This window comes from Aplidium turbinatum, chromosome 14 (assembly GCF_918807975.1).
Source record: "Aplidium turbinatum chromosome 14, kaAplTurb1.1, whole genome shotgun sequence".
In the NCBI taxonomy this organism is placed as follows: domain Eukaryota; kingdom Metazoa; phylum Chordata; class Ascidiacea; order Aplousobranchia; family Polyclinidae; genus Aplidium; species Aplidium turbinatum.
The window spans coordinates 10030305-10048745 of record NC_137485.1 but is presented as its reverse complement, the minus strand read 5'-3'; the positions used below and the strand labels follow the sequence as shown (position 1 = coordinate 10048745).

At 39.9% G+C, this 18441-nt stretch overlaps 1 protein-coding gene across 1 annotated transcript; it reads right to left on the bottom strand.

The window, feature by feature from the left end:
* Positions 1-595: 595 nt before the first annotated feature.
* Positions 596-18038, bottom strand: LOC145783692 (putative RNA-binding protein 46). Its single transcript, XM_082595581.1, has 5 exons — positions 17880-18038; positions 12541-13549; positions 10674-11324; positions 3938-4081; positions 596-1207 (listed from the first exon to the last, which is right to left on the bottom strand). The coding sequence occupies exons 1-5, from the start codon at positions 17990-17992 to the stop codon at positions 1049-1051; spliced, it is 2076 nt and encodes a 691-aa protein (XP_082451707.1). The 5' UTR covers positions 17993-18038; the 3' UTR covers positions 596-1048.
* Between the last annotated feature and the right edge of the window lie 403 nt (positions 18039-18441).

Genomic DNA, 18441 nt, shown 5'->3' with positions numbered 1-18441 from the left:
CCTTTTGGGTGAATTAACACCATCATATTATGTCAGAATATGACCGTCGTATTTAGCCTTATTGAGTATTTAAACAGCATATACAACATCCGAGCTAAGTACTTAGAGTAGACCATTTTGGCGACACCGGTACTCAATCCCCCCAACGATAGTTAATTGATGTATTGTGTTGAATATATGTAAAGCTTTGACTACTGCATTATTGTGGTTCCACTCTGGTTGCCCTTCTCGAGGCACCCAGCTAGCTGTTCGGTTTTTCCACATTTGATTTATGTCACATTTGGTGACTTGTTTCTTAACTTATTTAAAAAAAACAACTTAAGTAGGCTAAATGTGTTGTCACACAGTAAAGCAGCCTATGCGCTAAATTTTCTGCTTCATGTCACAGGCTTGGAGGTCGGATTAACAGATAACTTTGAAAAAGTTCTAGTCTAAATTTTGTAAGTCTTTTTGTTAACCAGCTTTTCTAAAGAGTTTATCAAACATCACGGAACGATGACTCTCTTTGAAATGGCAAAATTACGGTTGATGTAAAATGCAATTTAAATAGTCCTTCTTTTGGGTCAGGTATAAAGTAGGCTATCACTTTCGAGACTGAAATAGACGACCCCATGTTCTATGCCTTGTATGTTGTTGCTGATACAGCTCTGCAAATAGCCCAGTGTAGATTTGTGGAACTAAATCTCAATTACGAAAAACATAGACTAAGGCGCATGATAGGCTAATAAAAACATAGAAGAAAATTAACAAACTTGAAAATTGCATTAGAAACACGTCAACTAAGGCAAGCCAACCTGAATTCTGGACAGTTCAGATATCATTTGAACCAAACCCTAACAATCTATATACGCTAACCTAACTCAAAATGACACTGCTCTCAAAAGGCGTCACATGATATTTGAACAGCTTCATGTTACAAGCCAACCCACAGTCACTGAAAGTTAATGTCATTTGAACTCCGTTCGCCCTTCCTTGTTCTGCAAGAACTTCCGTGAAGCCTCGACCAGCAAGTTTTCAGCTTATGAATGTATCTTGATAGAGACCATTGTTACTGGTACATGACTGTGATTGGCTGCATCATTGTGGCTGGGTCAACAAAAGACATTGGAACGTTTGGCGAGGGGCTCGTCACGGGTGCAAACTGGTGGGCGACCGAGGGTGCAGCAGGGCTAGATCGAAGTTGGATTGGAGGCTGACCAAAAACATTCTGCAAATGAAAAACGATTTGGTATTATTTATGCATCAGCTTGTGACCTCATTGTCCTGACCTTCATTTAAGTCAGGGATAACCCAGAAATAGGAGATTTTAAAGTTATCGAGTTTCGGCTGAAAGCAAAAAAGTCGATTTGGAATTAGCTGACTAGGCTGAAAAACATTTGTTCGCTATGTCTAGGCATTATTTCTTAACGTCAAAAAAGCTCAGATAAATTAAACCTCTTCTCTGCATTTTGCATTACGCTGCAAAATAAACATTAATTCCCTGCTACGGTCAGTAAACTTTTTTATGTTCATGCTTTCTCGGAAATGAGTTTGGTTTGACCTCAAGTAGGCTTTGAGCAGCCTACTCATTGCTGCAACACAATTGCAACCCAACCTAAAATTTCTCGTAGTCTTTCGGTAATTACACAAACAATAGTAGGCACATTTTGCTAAATCATCATCACATGTTTGGCGACCACACTTCCTTGTAATCCTACTGCACTCTAAATGTTTGAATCTAACAAGTTGGGCTAATTCTACATATGATATAGGAATTGTAGCCAATGGCTCATGTGGGCCATACACACATATATCAAAGGTTTGAAAATTGTTTACTTTTGGGTTCTCTCTGCCTTTTAGATTTTCAAGAGCCTAATGGTAGACTAACAGGCTAATACCTTTTGCAAGATATTGCAAGCAAGTCTATTTTTCAAAACCACAAAACCAAAACTTCGAATAAATTTAGCTTTATTTAATGGGCCTCAGTGGCGTAGCTAGGGAATGTGCCGCCCGGGGCGGATTCAGATTTTGCCGCCCCTTCAAGAAAAAGCATGTGAAATGAAATTTTTTGAATTGACTTAAAGTGGAATTATTGTATGTTTTGAACCAGTAGCGTAGCCAGTAACTTGGAAAGGAGGGTTTTTAAGGGCCGGCGGGCGAACCCCGACGGCGTCCTCGCCAAAGACGACACCCAGCGGCGGGGGGTCTGGGGGTCTCCCCCAGAAGATTTTGAAAAATCACTTTGGATTTGGTGCATTTTGAGAGCATTTTCAACAAAAATGTGGGTATAAATCTCCTAGTATAAATATTCCTGTAAAATGGTGCTGTCCGGTGGCATAGAAAAAGGATAAGATCTTGTTTGTCTTGGGAATTTTTCGGTAACTTAGTAAAGCTAAGTCTCTATGTTTTCTTGTTGCTAATTCCTGGCTGAAATATTTGAATGTTTGGTATTGGCAAAATCTTTTAATGGAGTTTCGTTTAAAATGGAGTTTCGCTCTTTTAATGGAGTTTCGTTTAAAATTAGGCAAACTTTGTTTTAGAGACATAGAGACTGAAAGCATCATTCTCAATATCGTGACGTCACATGCGTGCCAAAGGGGGGTTGTAACCCCCAAACCCCTCCTGCCCCTTGGCTACGCCACTGTTTTGAACGTTGCCATTCTGGTTGCTTTTATTTTCCGTGTACTTTTGCATTATCAACAAAAAAAAAAAAACGTCCTGTCTGAAAGTGCCGCCCCCCAGACGTGCCGCCCGGGGCGGTCCGCCCCCCCCCCTAGCTACGCCACTGATGGGCCTATGCGGTAATTTGCCTTTAAAGCTAAAATGGCACCAAAACCGTGCTTTTTGCAAGCTGAGTAATGCCGCTCAAGTGACACGTGAGTTAATCATTGCATGCTTGTTTGGCTTCTCATTCAACATAGTTGGATTTATCAAAACTTTTATCATTTTTGAAGCCTTTGATTTACAGAAGCACATCGCCGGTTGTCACCGTTGAACTAAAAGTAAATCTCAGCTGGCCTTTGTGCAAACAATGCATGAAGTCCGGTACAAAGAGTCGTTGAGATCTTTTGCAATAAAATTTTTTAATGACTACCTCATTTTGCAAACTTGCTATTTCCTTTGAAAACAACAAGTCAGAAATACCGAAACTTCTCAAAACAATATAACACTGGCAGGCGCGAATCTAAGAGTTTTTTTCGGGGGGGGCCAGAAAATTTGAAAATCAATTAAAAAGAAAGAAAAAGCTGAAGAGATATGAACAATGATACTACGACATATACGATATGCTAGAAAATAGACATTAAAACAACCATTTTCATCAATTGTGATGCCGAGGGACTAATATCAGCTGTTTAGAAGCATATCAAACCATTTGATGCGGAAACATACAATTTTTCACAAAATTTCGGGGGGGGGCCCATAAATCCGCGCCTGAACACTGGTTAGGGCCAAATCACTTTTGGTGTGGGAAATAAAGGTAGGCTAACCGGCCTTTCACGCTAACCCAGTGTATAGGCTATACCGCAACGCAGCGGAACTCAAATCTACAATAAATTAAAAGCTGCTGACAGCATGTACGGTGTACAGTTGTACACCTTACTACGGTACGCCTAAGTATTTCTAAGAGTTTTGAGCTTCGAAATTCATCATTGTGATTTAAAATCATAGCCTATAAAAATCTAAACACCACTTTTCTGGTCTTTAATTGCGTTGACTTTTGGATCTGGATCGGTAATATTTCCAACAGGGGGCTTGGAAACTAAGAAAATACCGCATAATCTTTGGCATTTTATTGCTTTCTTTAAAAATAACTTGCATGTGAGCCCTGGTCCATGGTGCTTTTATTGACACCTGACCCAAACGTTTCTCTCAACGGCTCTGATGTTTAACAGTACAAGTGATACTTTTGTCTAGCTAAAAATACTCTGCAAAATCATTTCTGATTTTATGTATGTACCTGATAGCCCGCTGGAGGTTGTGTGATCACAGTAGCCATGGGAATGACAGTTGGCGAACCATCAGGTTGAAGAGCCAGTTGAGATAAAACATACTCAGCAGCATACGATTTTGCCTCTTCAATGCTGACGCAGAGCTTATTCGGCTGAAAAAAATGCAAGAAACATAAATATCGTAACCAGTAGCCCACTCCTCAGATTAGCATTTCAAATATTTATGTCAAACAACAGCGAACGCTTGCACTTTTTATTTGGTTGAGTTTGTTACGGCCAATCTCTGTACAAATCAAACGTCATATAAAACCGTTCAAGTCTACTGAATATTACGTCATGGAAGTTGCTAGAAAATGTGCCAAAATTGCACCATCGTTCATAGACTTGTGTCAAACTTGTTAGGACTTGTTTGGGCCTGTTTAAACATGAATGCATTGGTTCACTAGCTTTGGACACCTGTTTTGAATTGCGTGACAATTGATTTCACTATTGCGTCACAGTTACTTTCTACGTGAATTTGAGATATTGATATCTTTTCTGATTCATTCGTAAAATGATTGCTTGAAAGTTGGCCGCTCATTTAACTGTTGGCTTAGTGCTTACTAGCTGGACAAAGGTTCCGTCTTTTATCCAATTAATCTGTATTGTAGTGACAGTTTTTTTAGAGGTGTAGGCGTTACACCTATTTTCGATAGCCTCGGGCTAATTTTACTGGAATACACTGTTTGAATAGACGTTTCGAAAGTGTGTTTATTTTTGGGTCATTGCATGCAGACGAACGGATTTGGGAATCTTACGTTACAATTTTCCCACGAAGAGATTATGGTTTACCGCTGTGACCATAAAAAATAAAAGACGAAGTTTGTTAGTTGGTAGGCTAAGAAGCACTTAGAAGCAAAGAAATAATAAAAGAAGATCTTAGTGGTTGGTAGTCTAAAGAAGCAAAGAAAATTAAAGACATTTCTTCTCGGTAGGCAACTGAAGAACTTTAAGCTAAAAAGTAAAGACATTTCTTCTCAGTTTGGTACAGAAGAAAAATAACTTTGACATTCATTGGCAAGAAAGAAGATTAAAGGCAATCCATCTGTGCTTGAAGATTCAAGTGGAAGAATCCAAACAAGTTTTGTGGACTTTAGGACTTCATACTCGTACAGCTACGGTATCGTGCATTTAAATTCTTTTTTGTATTTTTACGGTCTTTACAGTTAAGTTTTTTATAACTTAATTTGTGTGTTTGTGTAACTTAATTTTTTAATTGTTAAATTTAGCCCTAACATTTAATATGTCTACACTCGGTGGCGACAGGGACTCGACCGCCGTCGACTCGACTGAGTTTAAGCCTGATGATGTTCTTTGCGGTCGGGCAGGCCATTCTGGGGAGGGACCCATTAACGATGAGGCTAAGTCAGTTCGAGAGGCCCGGCATCTTAGACGGGATATTTTGACTCAAATCGGGAAACTTTCTGTAGCCCTAGGTTCTTTGAGTGATAAGCAGGAACTGTTAATTTTTCGATCTAACTTATCTACTTTAGAAGAGGAATTAAGGCATTTCCATGCTCTTTTGAGTAAAATTGTTAACTCTGCAATCTTGGCAGAACTTCGTGATAGGGTAGATCCCGAATTTAACTCGTTAAAAAATAACTTCGAACAAAAAGAAAGTGAGTTCTCAGATAGGTTGGATGCTGACATACATCCTGAGGATAGCGCCTCAAATGTAAGCACTAGGATGTCTGAGAGCTCGTCACGGATAGTTGCACAAATTAACCTACAGTTAAGACGAGAGGAGCTCCAGATCCAAGCTGAGGCCGAAGCTAGAGCTGCTGAGGCCATCGCAAGAGCTGAGGCCATACGAGCTGAGGCCATACGAGCAGAGGCTGCCGCGAGAGCTGAGGCCGAACGAGCAGAGGCTGCCGCGAGAGCTGAGGCCGAACGAGCAGAGGCTGCCGCGAGAGCTGCTGAGGCCGCCGCGAAAGCTGAAGCTAGAGCTGCTGAGTTCGCACTCAAAGACGCTCAGTTGAGGGCCGAACAACGTAAAGAGGTAGTTTTAGCTGAATACCGTTCTGAGTTGGGCTCCCGGCGTAGCTCTAGGAAGGGCTCTTCTAGGCATTCCAGAAGTGAACATCAATCGCAGTTTAATTTACCTAACCTTTTCCAGACGCCTGTTCAATCTGTAAGTGGACCTGTACAATCCACATGTTTTCCAGCTGTTTCAGGAGGTCTCGGGGCCGCGGCTAAGGGTCTTCCCAAGGCTGTAGAGCCAAGGTCTGCAAATTACAACCGAACTCCTCCCCCAGAGCGTACAGGTCACGGGGCCGCCATTAGCAGTAATGCTTTGCCCCCTTCAAAGTTTTCTGCGCCGCTAGTTGCTGATCGCCCAGCTACACGTAATTTGGGTGGTTGTGAGAGGCGTATCGTGTCTCCTGATTTTAACGTGTTTGAGGATCGTGATCGGGCTGTGCATGTGACTGAGCCCACTCAGCCCCTTAAGGGATATAGCTTGTCTTCTCCCGCTAAATCGAGTTCTCAACAGCAGGATTGCTTTTTTGAATACCAAAATAGTAGGACGTTCTTCGATAAGGCGGCCTTGATTGGTTACGATGGTAATAATATGCCATTTGTCTTCTTTAAAAATCGTGTTATGGCCTTGATGGCAGCTTCGCCCTTCAAGGGAACTCGTTTGACTTTGTTGCAAGCAGCTTGTGTTAGAACAGCTGCACAAACGATTGCTAATTTGGTTTCCGACACTCCTGGCTTGTCAGAGGAAGACAGGATAGAAATGTCGTTAGCTCGCTTGTCCCAGCGTTTTGGGGTTCGTGGAGGTCTTTTTGCAGAACCAGAAATTAGAAAGTATCGCTATGGTAGCAAATTGACTTCTATCTCTTCCAGTGATTTGAAAGAGTTTAAAGATGAATTGTCGCAGTGTTTGCTTTACGCGAAAGCTTATGGTCAGCGTGATAAATTAGAAGGACGTTTTGTTTTGGATTTGGCTAAGCGACTCCCGTTTGACGCTAAGCAGCGTTATCTTGACTTTTTAGGTGATCAGTATGGTAGCACTGAGGAACCTACTTTTCAGAGTTTGTTTGAATTTGTAGTACGGGAGGAAACGCGCAAGTCGACTGATTTTAGCATTATGCTAATGGGCGATTCTGGGGAGTCGCAGCAATTTAAAAAGTTTGGCAAAGGAAAATTGCCTTCATGTCCGGTTAGGCAGACGTCTGTAAAACCCCATGATATTGTCATGTCAGGAAGTTCGCAGTACTCGACTGCTGTTGGCGCACCGCGCGGTGGTGAGGCTAGACGTAAAGACCTACCGGCATGTTTTTGTTGTTCGTCACGTGGTCAAGTTGAATATCATTTTTTGTCTAATTGTAAAGAATTTTTGCGCTTGACACCTAAAGATCGGAGAGATGTCATTGTGAAAGCTGGCAAATGCTTGAATTGTTTGCGCCAGCATATGGTTAGAGACTGTAATCATGCAAATAACTGTCGTAAGTGTGGACCCACCAACGATAGGAAACACTATTTTCTTCTGCATGATTTTTATGTGACGTCACGTGATTCTCTGGATTTGGTCGGTAAAGATGAGGCTGGTGCCAGAGTTCCTGTGCGTAATGTTAAGATTGGAAATGTTAAAGCAGCCTTTAACCGCGTTACTGCTGCTCGTGTTTTGAATCCAATGACTGGCAAATCGAAGTTGGTGTATTGTCAGCATGATCCTGGTTCGCAGTTGACCTTTGTTTCGAGTGACTTGGTGTGCGAACTTGGTCTTAAACCGTATGATAAAGCGTCGTTTAAAATGGATACTCTGGCTGGTCAGAAACCTACTTGTGCTGACCTTGTTAAACTCAACATCCAGTCGTTAGAGACTGATGAACTGTTTTGTGATATAACCTCGGTGGTTAACCCAGCTTGGGCTGACGATGTTAAAACTTTACCCCATAAACAAGATTTAAGTGGTTTCCGTCATTTTCATGACGTGAATATGTTTCATTTGAATGATTGTAGTACTGTAGATGTACTGATTGGCAACGACAACGCTTATTTGATGTGTGCAAAAGAAGAGCGTGTTGGTGACAATCGTAGTGAACCGCATGCTTTGCTCACTCCTCTCGGTTGGTTGGCTTGTGGTGGTAAGTCACCCTTAGTTGAAAGCGTTGCTAAAGTGTGCAGAGTGCAGACGTCTTCAGAGTCGGATGTCATCTCTGGCTTTCAGCGTAAAATTGAGTCTCGCGATATTGAAATAGCAGACCTGAATAAAGTCATTCAGGATTTGACTTTGCAAAATGAAACCTGTGAATTGTCTCGCAATGATATTTTGGCTAGAGAACTTGTCGAACCGAATATTGAGTTGAAAGATGGTCGATTTGAGATACCTGTTCCGTTGAAGGAAGATATTGATCTACCTAACAATTTTGTGTTGGCGTCAGATAGAGCTGCTGATTTAAAGAAGAAGGCTTTAAAACAATCTGAATTCCGAGGAACTTGTGTAAATGATGTAATGTCTTCTTGTCCTGAATTGTCTGACTTGCTAAACCCTCTGGCAGATGTCTTGGCTAGATTTCGGCTTGAAAGATTTGGTTTCATGGCTGATGTGACCAAATACTTTTTTCACATTTTGGACTCTTCAATTCGTAAGCCCAATTTTATTGAACTGCTTACGTACACAGGCAGTGCCGTTCGGATCGTGAACGAACGCCCTTTGGTACCTTTGAGTGACGACCCTAGGGATTTTACTGTCATCACCCCTGCCTCACTTTTGACCCCATACTTAGACCCATACTGTGCTGTTGGGCAACCACATGATCGTGACCAATTAAGAAGGGATTATCGGTTCAATTTGTCACTTTCTCAGCAGTTTTGGAATAAATGGATCGATTTTTACTTGCCAGGTCTTCAGGGCCGGAAAAAATGGCTAAAAATGGCCGAGAATTTGGAGCCTGGTCAACTTGTAGTGGTAGGTTCTCTCCAAGACATTGGTAAACGTGGGAAGTATCAACTTGGGAGGGTGCATGAGGTAGTTCCACAAATTAGGAAAGGGAAGCCTGTGGTTCGTAGAGCCAAAGTTGCCGTCTGCAACTATGATGAGAGTACGGGGAAAGTGAAAGTAGACTACGTGTTGAGGGATATTTCGTGCCTCGCCCCCGTAAAGAACACCTAAGTGTTAGGGTTTGAGCCTGGTTTGTCTGCGGCGGCCGATACTTGTCTGAGCCCGGAACAGTCGGTTATTATCGCAACTATTGTATATAGCGTCATTTTTTGCGTGTACCTATGGTACCAATTTCATGTATCGTCGTGTTTATTCTTATTGCTGTTCATTCTTTGCATGCCCTTTGTATTTGCGTATTAACTTGGACGTGAGTGATTCAAAAGATTTGTGTATCGTGTGTTTTATTCATTGGCTCACGATTGTCCTTCAATTCTTTTTTAGTTATGCCATGTTAGACTGTCATAACTAGGGGCCGCTATGTTACGGCCAATCTCTGTACAAATCAAACGTCATATAAAACCGTTCAAGTCTACTGAATATTACGTCATGGAAGTTGCTAGAAAATGTGCCAAAATTGCACCATCGTTCATAGACTTGTGTCAAACTTGTTAGGACTTGTTTGGGCCTGTTTAAACATGAATGCATTGGTTCACTAGCTTTGGACACCTGTTTTGAATTGCGTGACAATTGATTTCACTATTGCGTCACAGTTACTTTCTACGTGAATTTGAGATATTGATATCTTTTCTGATTCATTCGTAAAATGATTGCTTGAAAGTTGGCCGCTCATTTAACTGTTGGCTTAGTGCTTACTAGCTGGACAAAGGTTCCGTCTTTTATCCAATTAATCTGTATTGTAGTGACAGTTTTTTTAGAGGTGTAGGCGTTACACCTATTTTCGATAGCCTCGGGCTAATTTTACTGGAATACACTGTTTGAATAGACGTTTCGAAAGTGTGTTTATTTTTGGGTCATTGCATGCAGACGAACGGATTTGGGAATCTTACGTTACAATTTTCCCACGAAGAGATTATGGTTTACCGCTGTGACCAGAGTTTAAAGGTCGCAGGTTACTGCACTAAAGCAAGCAATCATTAAGTTTAAATGGAGCAAGCAAAGGCTGTATAAAATTAGAACACCATTCAGTCTGAATCAGCAAAACTTGGTTGAGTGCTTGAAACTCTTCTTCAAAACAAACATTTCACAAAAGTCTGCTAGATCCACGTAAATTCATAAATCTAAGTATAGTAAAACTACCGCCAGCGCCAGCGATACTGCACAAACTTTTTGGAAATATCTTTTAGCCATGCTTTTAGCATTATGAGAGCAACAACATATAATTGCAAGAATTACTTTTAGATGAACACAGTCGAAGCTATTGACTGCCTACTTTCAACTCTACCTTACTGTTACCGCAGCTTCTGCTTTTTTCGTTTGGTCAACGTGGAGCAATGTGTTTTTTACTTTTTTTTTCAAAAAATTTTAAACCAATTATCGAATGCACAAACTGGTATTTTTAGCACAGCTGAGTGAGTTTTTGCTTTCTTAATTGAGTAATTACTGTAGCCATCAACGCAAAACAAACAAATCACCAAGCTCAACAACAACATGCTTTAAACTGGGTAGCCTATGTCTAAGTTAAAGCCTAACAAAAAAATCATGTTATTCAAATAACTTACACAGACAAGAGTTTTTGTTATATAAATTTGCATTAATCTTAAACAAGTACAACTTTATCGGTTTGATTAATTGATTACCTGAAAATATGGTTGATGAGGAAAAATGCTGGCAAGAGCAGGGATTGAAACTTTATAAAGATACAACTGCCGATTATCCGGGGCGGTTGTAGTTAAAAGTTGGTAAGCAGGTGCTCCCCACATATGTCTCTGACAAATTTCTTCAAGGACAGATTCGGAACTTTTTTGAGCAAACACTGTTGGAACAACTTGAGGAACGGCTTGTGCCAGTTGATTTGGATATTGCGATGTAACAACTTGCCCTGTTGCAGCTCCTGATGCAACTGTCATAGCAGGGATTCCAGAGTTTGGTTTGTAAATTGCGGCAGGCATTGCTGCTGTAGGGTCGGCGATGTTTGTCGTCTGCTGGTATGCTATCTCCCCGGTTTGGATACCGTTGAATTCTGCTGGTCTGTCGAGATTGTTTTTCGAGTAATACCTTCCGTACGTCGCTTTACCAGCGCTGTAGCCAAGATAATTGCTCCGATTGTTTCCCGACCTGGCTCCAGTAGTGGCTCGTCCGCGATCATTTCGAAGCGCTCCTCCTCTAATGGGACGCGCTGCAGATGCAAGACTATGTTGTCCCAGAGGATAATAGGCTAGATCCGTCCCATAGACTCCGGCAGGGTAAACAACCATTCCGCTTTGATTAATAACAGGCTGCCCTTGAAGCTGTAACAAAAATAACAAAGGCTGAAGAAAGTCCGTTGCTTAGATATCATAAAAATGTGAGAAAATAAATGAAACATTGATGTCGCCTGAATTGAAGAAGGATTAATGACGTAAATATGAGTTGATCCTTTAGTACTATTATGTCTTTATAATTATTATTTGTTTAGTTATTATTATTAATATTATGTCGCTACCCGATGGTATATGCAAACACGTAACAAACAGGGCCTTAACTACCGCCGGTTCCCGAGTTAACTTCTGTTTACCCGACAAGCAAAACTAGTTTATCAAATCAATTGGACGTATGTTTTGCCAGCTCATCAAATTCTGTTCTGTAAACTAAACTATGGTGTATCAGTTTAGACCACAAAACATTACGACTTTAAATGTTTGCTTAGGCAGTCAGAATTTCAAACTTAGTAGCACAAGGTATCTATCAATTAAGAGAATTAAAGCGACAAACAAAAAGAAAATGCCTCGATAGCATGCGACGCATGTATAGGCGGTGGCTAATCCAGGAGGGGGGTGGAGCGATCGCTTCCCTAAAAACACAGAATAGTAACTGTATTTATGGTGTATTTTCAAGGTCGGCTTAATATAGGCCTATGTGTTTTGTCAAAATCGCTCCCTCCTCCCACCCCACGCTGCTTGATAGATCAGCCCCTGTGTATAGGCTGCTGTTGCGGTGTGAGTTAAACTGAATAGGTCTAAATAAGCAACAGCAACAATATTACCTTTCAACTGTCACAAAACGTCATTGAGATAATACGTGCATGGTTTGATCAACGTAATTTTTTTGTTGAAATTTCGGTTTTGTATAAACTAAACTACACAAAAGCTTTTTTGTGGTAATTTACCCCGCCGGTGATAGTTGGGTCTGCTGCTTTTGAAAACGCAGAGCAGTAGGCTATGCTGCTGCAATATTTAATTGTTTATTGCTTCCTATTCCTTATGATTTATGAAACTAAATTGCCAGCGCGCTATAATTACAACAATCTATTACTTAAGCATGCTGTAATACTGTACGACCGACAGCAGCGAAGTCTTAATTGGAGGCTACCATTCTGAAGCTCATCAATATATTCGCATATTTTTGCATAATTTTCTGGTGTTATGAAAAAATAAATAAACTGTCTGGTTTTTTTTTTTAAATGTCAACTCGAACATGCACAGAAAGTAATACATTGCTCAAAATGTTTAATCAAATGTCTCTTACCACAGATGTGACTCCATCGTTTCCATGGTTGAGTACTTTGGCTCCCACTTTTGCCATTCTATTATAGTCGCTTTTGTCAACGGGTTTGGCTAGTGTCACTTCCACCTCTGCGTCATCAATCTTAGTATCATTGATCTTCTTCATCGCTTCGATGCAAGTTTCGCGAGTACTGAAGTGTACGAAAGCATAGTCTCTGATTTTCTTTACTCGTTCAACACAACCCGGATGGAATTGACTGAAGATAGTTTGCAAAGTGTCTTCTGTTGTGTCCAACATAAGGTTACGAACGTACAGGACCTTCACTTGTCCCATGACGTCATCATCAACTTCTTGTTCGGGTTCGGCCCAATCCACAGCGATAGGATGGCCCCAGAGCTGTATTCGGCCAGGAATCAGTTTCCTACGAGCCATGGCTGCGGCTCTATGGCTATCGTACTCGACAAAAGCAAAACCTCTGTTTTTTGTCTTGTCCGATGCGCTGGGGTAGACAATGACGTCAACCACCCCTTCGGTGACTTTGTTCATTTCAGTAAAAATGTCTTCCTTCTTTTTGGTCTTCGGTATTCCTCCGACGAACAATCGACAATTGTCCACGCTGTAACAAACTCCAAGAAGACGACCTTTTCGAATCTCGTAGTTGTTTAGCTTTTTAACGGCGCCTTTCGCTTCAGATTTGGTGTAAAACATCACGAAAGCGTAGCCGCGGTTCTTTCCGTCAAAATCCATCATCAGTCGCAGTTCGTAGATCTTTCCTGCTGTCTCAAAAACAGGAACAAGCTCATCTTCAAAGACATCTCTAGGAATTTTTCCGACAAAAACCTCCGCTCCACGTGGAGGTGGACGATCTCCCCATCCGGGTGGAGGTCCTCCATACTTTCGTTGACCATTTTCCTGAGTGATGTTGTAACCGGTCCTTTGCATCAAGGCCACCAGAGTTGGGTCTGTCACTGGTGTTTCACTGCTACAACCTGATTTGTTGTCATCTACAACCATGTTGTCAACCGTCATTCTGAAAACAAAAAGCAGACTTGTGAATATTTAATATAAAAGAATCTTTTACGTTTAATCAGTTGGCACCTCATAACAAGTTTGATCTACTTTGTTGATACTTATACAAGACAGTGATGGGGTTTAATTCAGTTAGCCACAGAGTCGCATTGACTAAAATTAGCCAAACCTGGCAACCCTGCGTAAGTTGATTTTTTGAGTCACTTGAAAAAGTTGGCCAGAAACCGGTTCAGCAAAATATTTCCATTTTAGGAAGCGGTTTGCTCGAACCAGTTTGAACCGACTGAAACCCACCACTGTGGAGGCCAATAAGTTGCAATATTAAAAGTAACAAGGTGCTTCCACCTTGCTTAGTCGTTTGTATTTAATAAACCTTTCTTTTCGGAGCAAGCTTTTAAAATTCGTAGTTTGTCACTTTCACCTTTTTCTAGGTTTCGACCTCTGCTATGTTAATGCAACTTGCAAGCGTATTACTTTCGCTTTCGCCAGAAATCAGATAAACCAAACTGAACTGAAACTAGTCCCAACCAGTTTTATTTGGTTTCAACAAGAAATGTTGGCTCACTTAGCGGACAACAATACTCAAAAGCTATATTTTTTGCACTGAAAGTTATCGAAAGACTCTTTGCTCGGAGTTTTTACAAGTGCATCATCGATGAGTGCATTTATTTTACGAGAATTAAATCCTGATTTAAAGCAAGGTGTCTCTCGACTAAAGACTATATAAAAGATAAACCTTCTCTTTTAAATCACATCAACACTACTGAGCAAGCATTTCACAGTAGCCTATATTCAATCGTTTAGAAAAAAAAACGCTTGAATGTAATTTGGACACTGTAACCAACTGCAATAAAGATTATTGCAAAATGAGTGGGTTACAACCTACTCCCAAAGCGAGCTCACTTCCTCATGTGACTCAGTTCGAGGCGTTCAGGTTTTTGCTGATGCACTAACACAGAATGATCTGATACAGCAAACTTAAATACAAGGAAGTGAAATGCAAGTGAAATCAAAAAGTAACAAACAAGCAAAACTAACTCAACAAAACGACTTAGTTTGCAAATAACGTGTTCATTATAATGGACTATAACAACAGCGGAGACTGCTGAGTTTTCTATCTGAACGAGGTTTTTCTATTCAATTTCTGTGGCACGATTCTCGAAACAAAAGCTCGTTCGACAATCGCCAGAGCAATTTGTTTTAATGCCGTTTTACGCTTTTAGAAATCCCCTGTATTTAACAAAACTCGATTTTATTTCATCGATATTGAATGTTATGATTCCTAAAGGTAAAAATTTTAAAAATCGGTTAATGATGGATTTCCTTGCAGTGTCAAATCGCTTCATCCGAGACTTTTATTTCTTACCCACAACTGTCAAACGAAAGCGAAGTTTGAAATTTTCACAAACTCAATGACTTTAAACGCCAAATACGAAATCATATGTCTCCGCATTTACCCCTGAGTTTTGCAATTATTGTTATTGTGATTTCTTTACTTAGCTGATTGCTTGCTGTTAAGCGTTGCTGAGGATACAGCTAAATGGACTAAAACAAATTTAGCTTTGTGTCTAACGAATTAGATTTTATTAAAATTATCTTAAGCCAACGAACATGTTTAATTAACACAGCTTAAACTGTTTGGCTATTTGAGCCACAGAAAGCATTAAGTAGATACTAGGCTACCTATTATCAAAAAACAAAGAAGAAATCGTGAGATTATATAGGCCTGGTCCATTCGATCTGTAAGAAATTTGATTCTTCTCGTTTTTGATCTTTTTTAACATAAAGGGTTTTCAAAAATAAAAACAAAATGACAAAATCACGGGACTTTAGGCCTATTATTTAATGCTTCTTTAAAATTACTCAAGCTGCTGAAATTTTAAAGTGTACAAGCAAACACACATAACACGATGCGAGCTCCTACGTTATATTACTCAGGCAAAAATCTAGCTCTGCCATCCTACCCATTCCATGACGCGATTTCCTTTGATTGCGATTCAATTCTATCAGCGGAAAAGACATAGAAAAAGAAACCGACCTATACTGGCAGTGCTCTTGCCTCGTTTTCTACAGATCTTGAATATTACGACAACGATAATGTTGTTGCTGCTGTTTGCAGAGTTGGGAATTCATTTGAACAATGACCATTAGTACAGCAAGGCATTACAAAAGCTTGGCTGCTGTTTACCTTTGTTTATTTCATATAAACATGCATTACGTCATACGTTTGTTACCTACAATTTTGAAAGTAAATTAGAAACGCTTCGTTTCTTGATGTATTAGATTCGTGGAAGTTTTTTGAAGATTGCCTATGTTGTAAAGGCTTCGTCAGCAGCCTATCTACAGCTTTGTGATGGCAAATGTGTAAAATATAAGCTACAGTTTCGATAACTGCATTCGTATAAGGGTCAAGTACTGATCTCAGCTTTCGTCAAAACAATTTCAAATGGTTCGATTTCTATAGATTTGTCGCAGCGTGAGACAACAGAGCTACACAATAGATCAAAATTAACCGCCTCTTTATATAAATATTAAAATCAAATACTCATATAACCGACTGGAGCAACATGGCGATAGCACGCCATTTTGAACTAAATTTATCTTCAAAGTAACAGAAGAGAACTTTTCCAAAGGCTAGTACGAGGTCTACACTGAGCCAAATAACCTTCAAGCTTGCCTGGTGATGTTTTTTGTGCCAACTCCATTAACACAAGTTTGCAGTCGTCAAATCAGTGAATCAGTTTTTTCCTACTTGCATTTAAAGTATACAGACGTCGAATCAATATAAAAAAGAACCGATTTACCAGTTGGGTTAGCTGTACCGAAAATGATACTACACCTCCTGAACTTCTCGGTCATGTACTCACCCAGACGGCAAAATCCGTCATTTTTACATTGATTCAACGTCTGCAGACGTTGAATCAATGTAAAAATGACGAATTTTGTTGTCTGGGCAGTGATTGCTTCAACAAATAAACAAAAACTATAAAAGCAATTTCATAAAACATCAGTCAAAACGATATGTTGGTTATCTCTTACTTACACCAATATTTAAAGGAGCTTATTATCTTCTTCATACTGTACAGTAAGGCTACAATACTTAGAATATTTTATTACCTATGAGACCGATTGTATTCATTGTTGACTGATTCGATTTAATTTGGCACCGTACGTGTAAGAAATGCTATGCTCGCAAAATCTGCACAGTCACAGAAAGAATTCTAGTAGCTACAAAATTTTCATCAAAACAATTGAAAAACTAACATAGTAAGTTATGCAAGAGCACATTCTAGGATCAGCAAAAACGCGAAACGTTAAAATTCAAAATCGGTCAAAATTGCATTTTTGGGAATTTTTGTTATTGTAAATGATAATGTTTTATCTAGGACAGTAAACTGTGGCAGAAAAAAGCCATTTACGCAAGCATCTTTAAAACCGAAGCACAAAGAAAACAACAATGCAGTAGTGAACATGTTCACTGTATGTAATCATATTGTTTTCAAATTGAAGATTAGGAATGTAATTCTCAACAAATAAGCAAAATCTTAAACTAATCGTAAATGCCTCCAAAGTAACAATGCAATTGACTTATAATTCGAAACATTCCAAAACCGTTTCCGATTTGTAGAATATTGCAAATTCAAACTTTATCAGCCGCGATTTGACTGTTTCTTTCAGTTTGGAAAATTGTTATCTTGAGAATGTTGAGTTGTTTCAGAACTTGTTCGAATTAGATGGACGCGGATTACCTGTCGGTACAATATCGGCCATCAGGCAATTCTGTATCTCCCTACATGTCTCTTTGTCGCCACTTACTCTGAAGTCTGACACAACACTCATCTCAAACGAAAGACGCAGCAAGTCTGACCAACATTCCATGAAAGCTGCATACAATGCAGAGTGTGACCTCCACTAGCACTGCAGGATCTTTTATTTCTGACTCTCGAGATGACTTTGAACCTTAGATATTATTTTATAACTACGAATTCATACTGCGTTTCACTGACTATAAATCTCATGGGTAACTTAACGTTTTACACAGAAACGTTTTGTCCATCTTGTCGCTGAGTTTAAAACACATTTAAAGGAAAGTAACACTTCGTCAAATACTAGAATGTTCAGGAACTTGTTTAGAAGTTTTGTATCCCAATAGCTCTTTCCTATCTGCAGGCTACTGTGACCATAAGCCCACAACCGTACATTTTGCACCAGCCTAGTCGTATGACAGTAGGCTACACTATCAAGATATTTGCTGCAATGACTGAATTTTTAATTATGGTATCTCATCAAAATACAAGTGCTGAATTTTGACTCGACGACAATTGACTTACTTTTCAAATGTGACGTCATCGTTGCGTTGGCATGGCAACTTCTGAGGAGGAGAGGCGTTGGAAATGCTCTCTTGCAAGTTTAGTTTACGCTTTTTACACAAAACACGTTCCATCAGCGTGCACTTATAGCTTATACAGATCTGAACTAAGCACCCATATGCGCATGAATCAAAACACAATACCCATCGTCTTGGACTGCTTCCTGTCTTAAATAATATAATCGATGTACGGTACTTCTAAGGCGCTAGCTCGGTCATTCTTTCATAATTGAATTCCATATGACAACACATATCAGCTTTCTAGTATTTGTACAAGGTGTTGAGCGGCTTTGTATTATGCGAGGTGTTTGGGAGCGAATCAAAAGTCTTTGTCTGATTGAACAAATAGTTCTTTCTTGTATTTTGATATTGATTTTTGCTTTCATGATATTCTGGCCTAAAATCGCGTTTAGCATGACTTGTGATGACCCAGAACGTCAAATGCGACTTGGTAGAGAAAATAGAAAAACATAAAAGCTTTTTGTATCTACAAGAGAGCATTTTGAAAGCAGGAACAGCCTTTC

What these genes read in the sequence shown, in the direction of transcription:
- LOC145783692 (XM_082595581.1), bottom strand. Translation starts at nt 17,992, where the DNA reads ATGGAACGTGTTTTGTGTAAAAAGCGTAAACTAAACTTGCAAGAGAGC. An exon ending in CTCATCAACCATATTTTCAG is followed by an intron (nt 4,082 to 10,673) that starts GTAATCAATTAA and finishes CATTTTTTTCAG; the next exon opens with CCGAATAAGCTCTGCGTCAG. An exon ending in AACCTCCAGCGGGCTATCAG is followed by an intron (nt 1,208 to 3,937) that starts GTACATACATAA and finishes TTTCATTTGCAG; the next exon opens with AATGTTTTTGGTCAGCCTCC.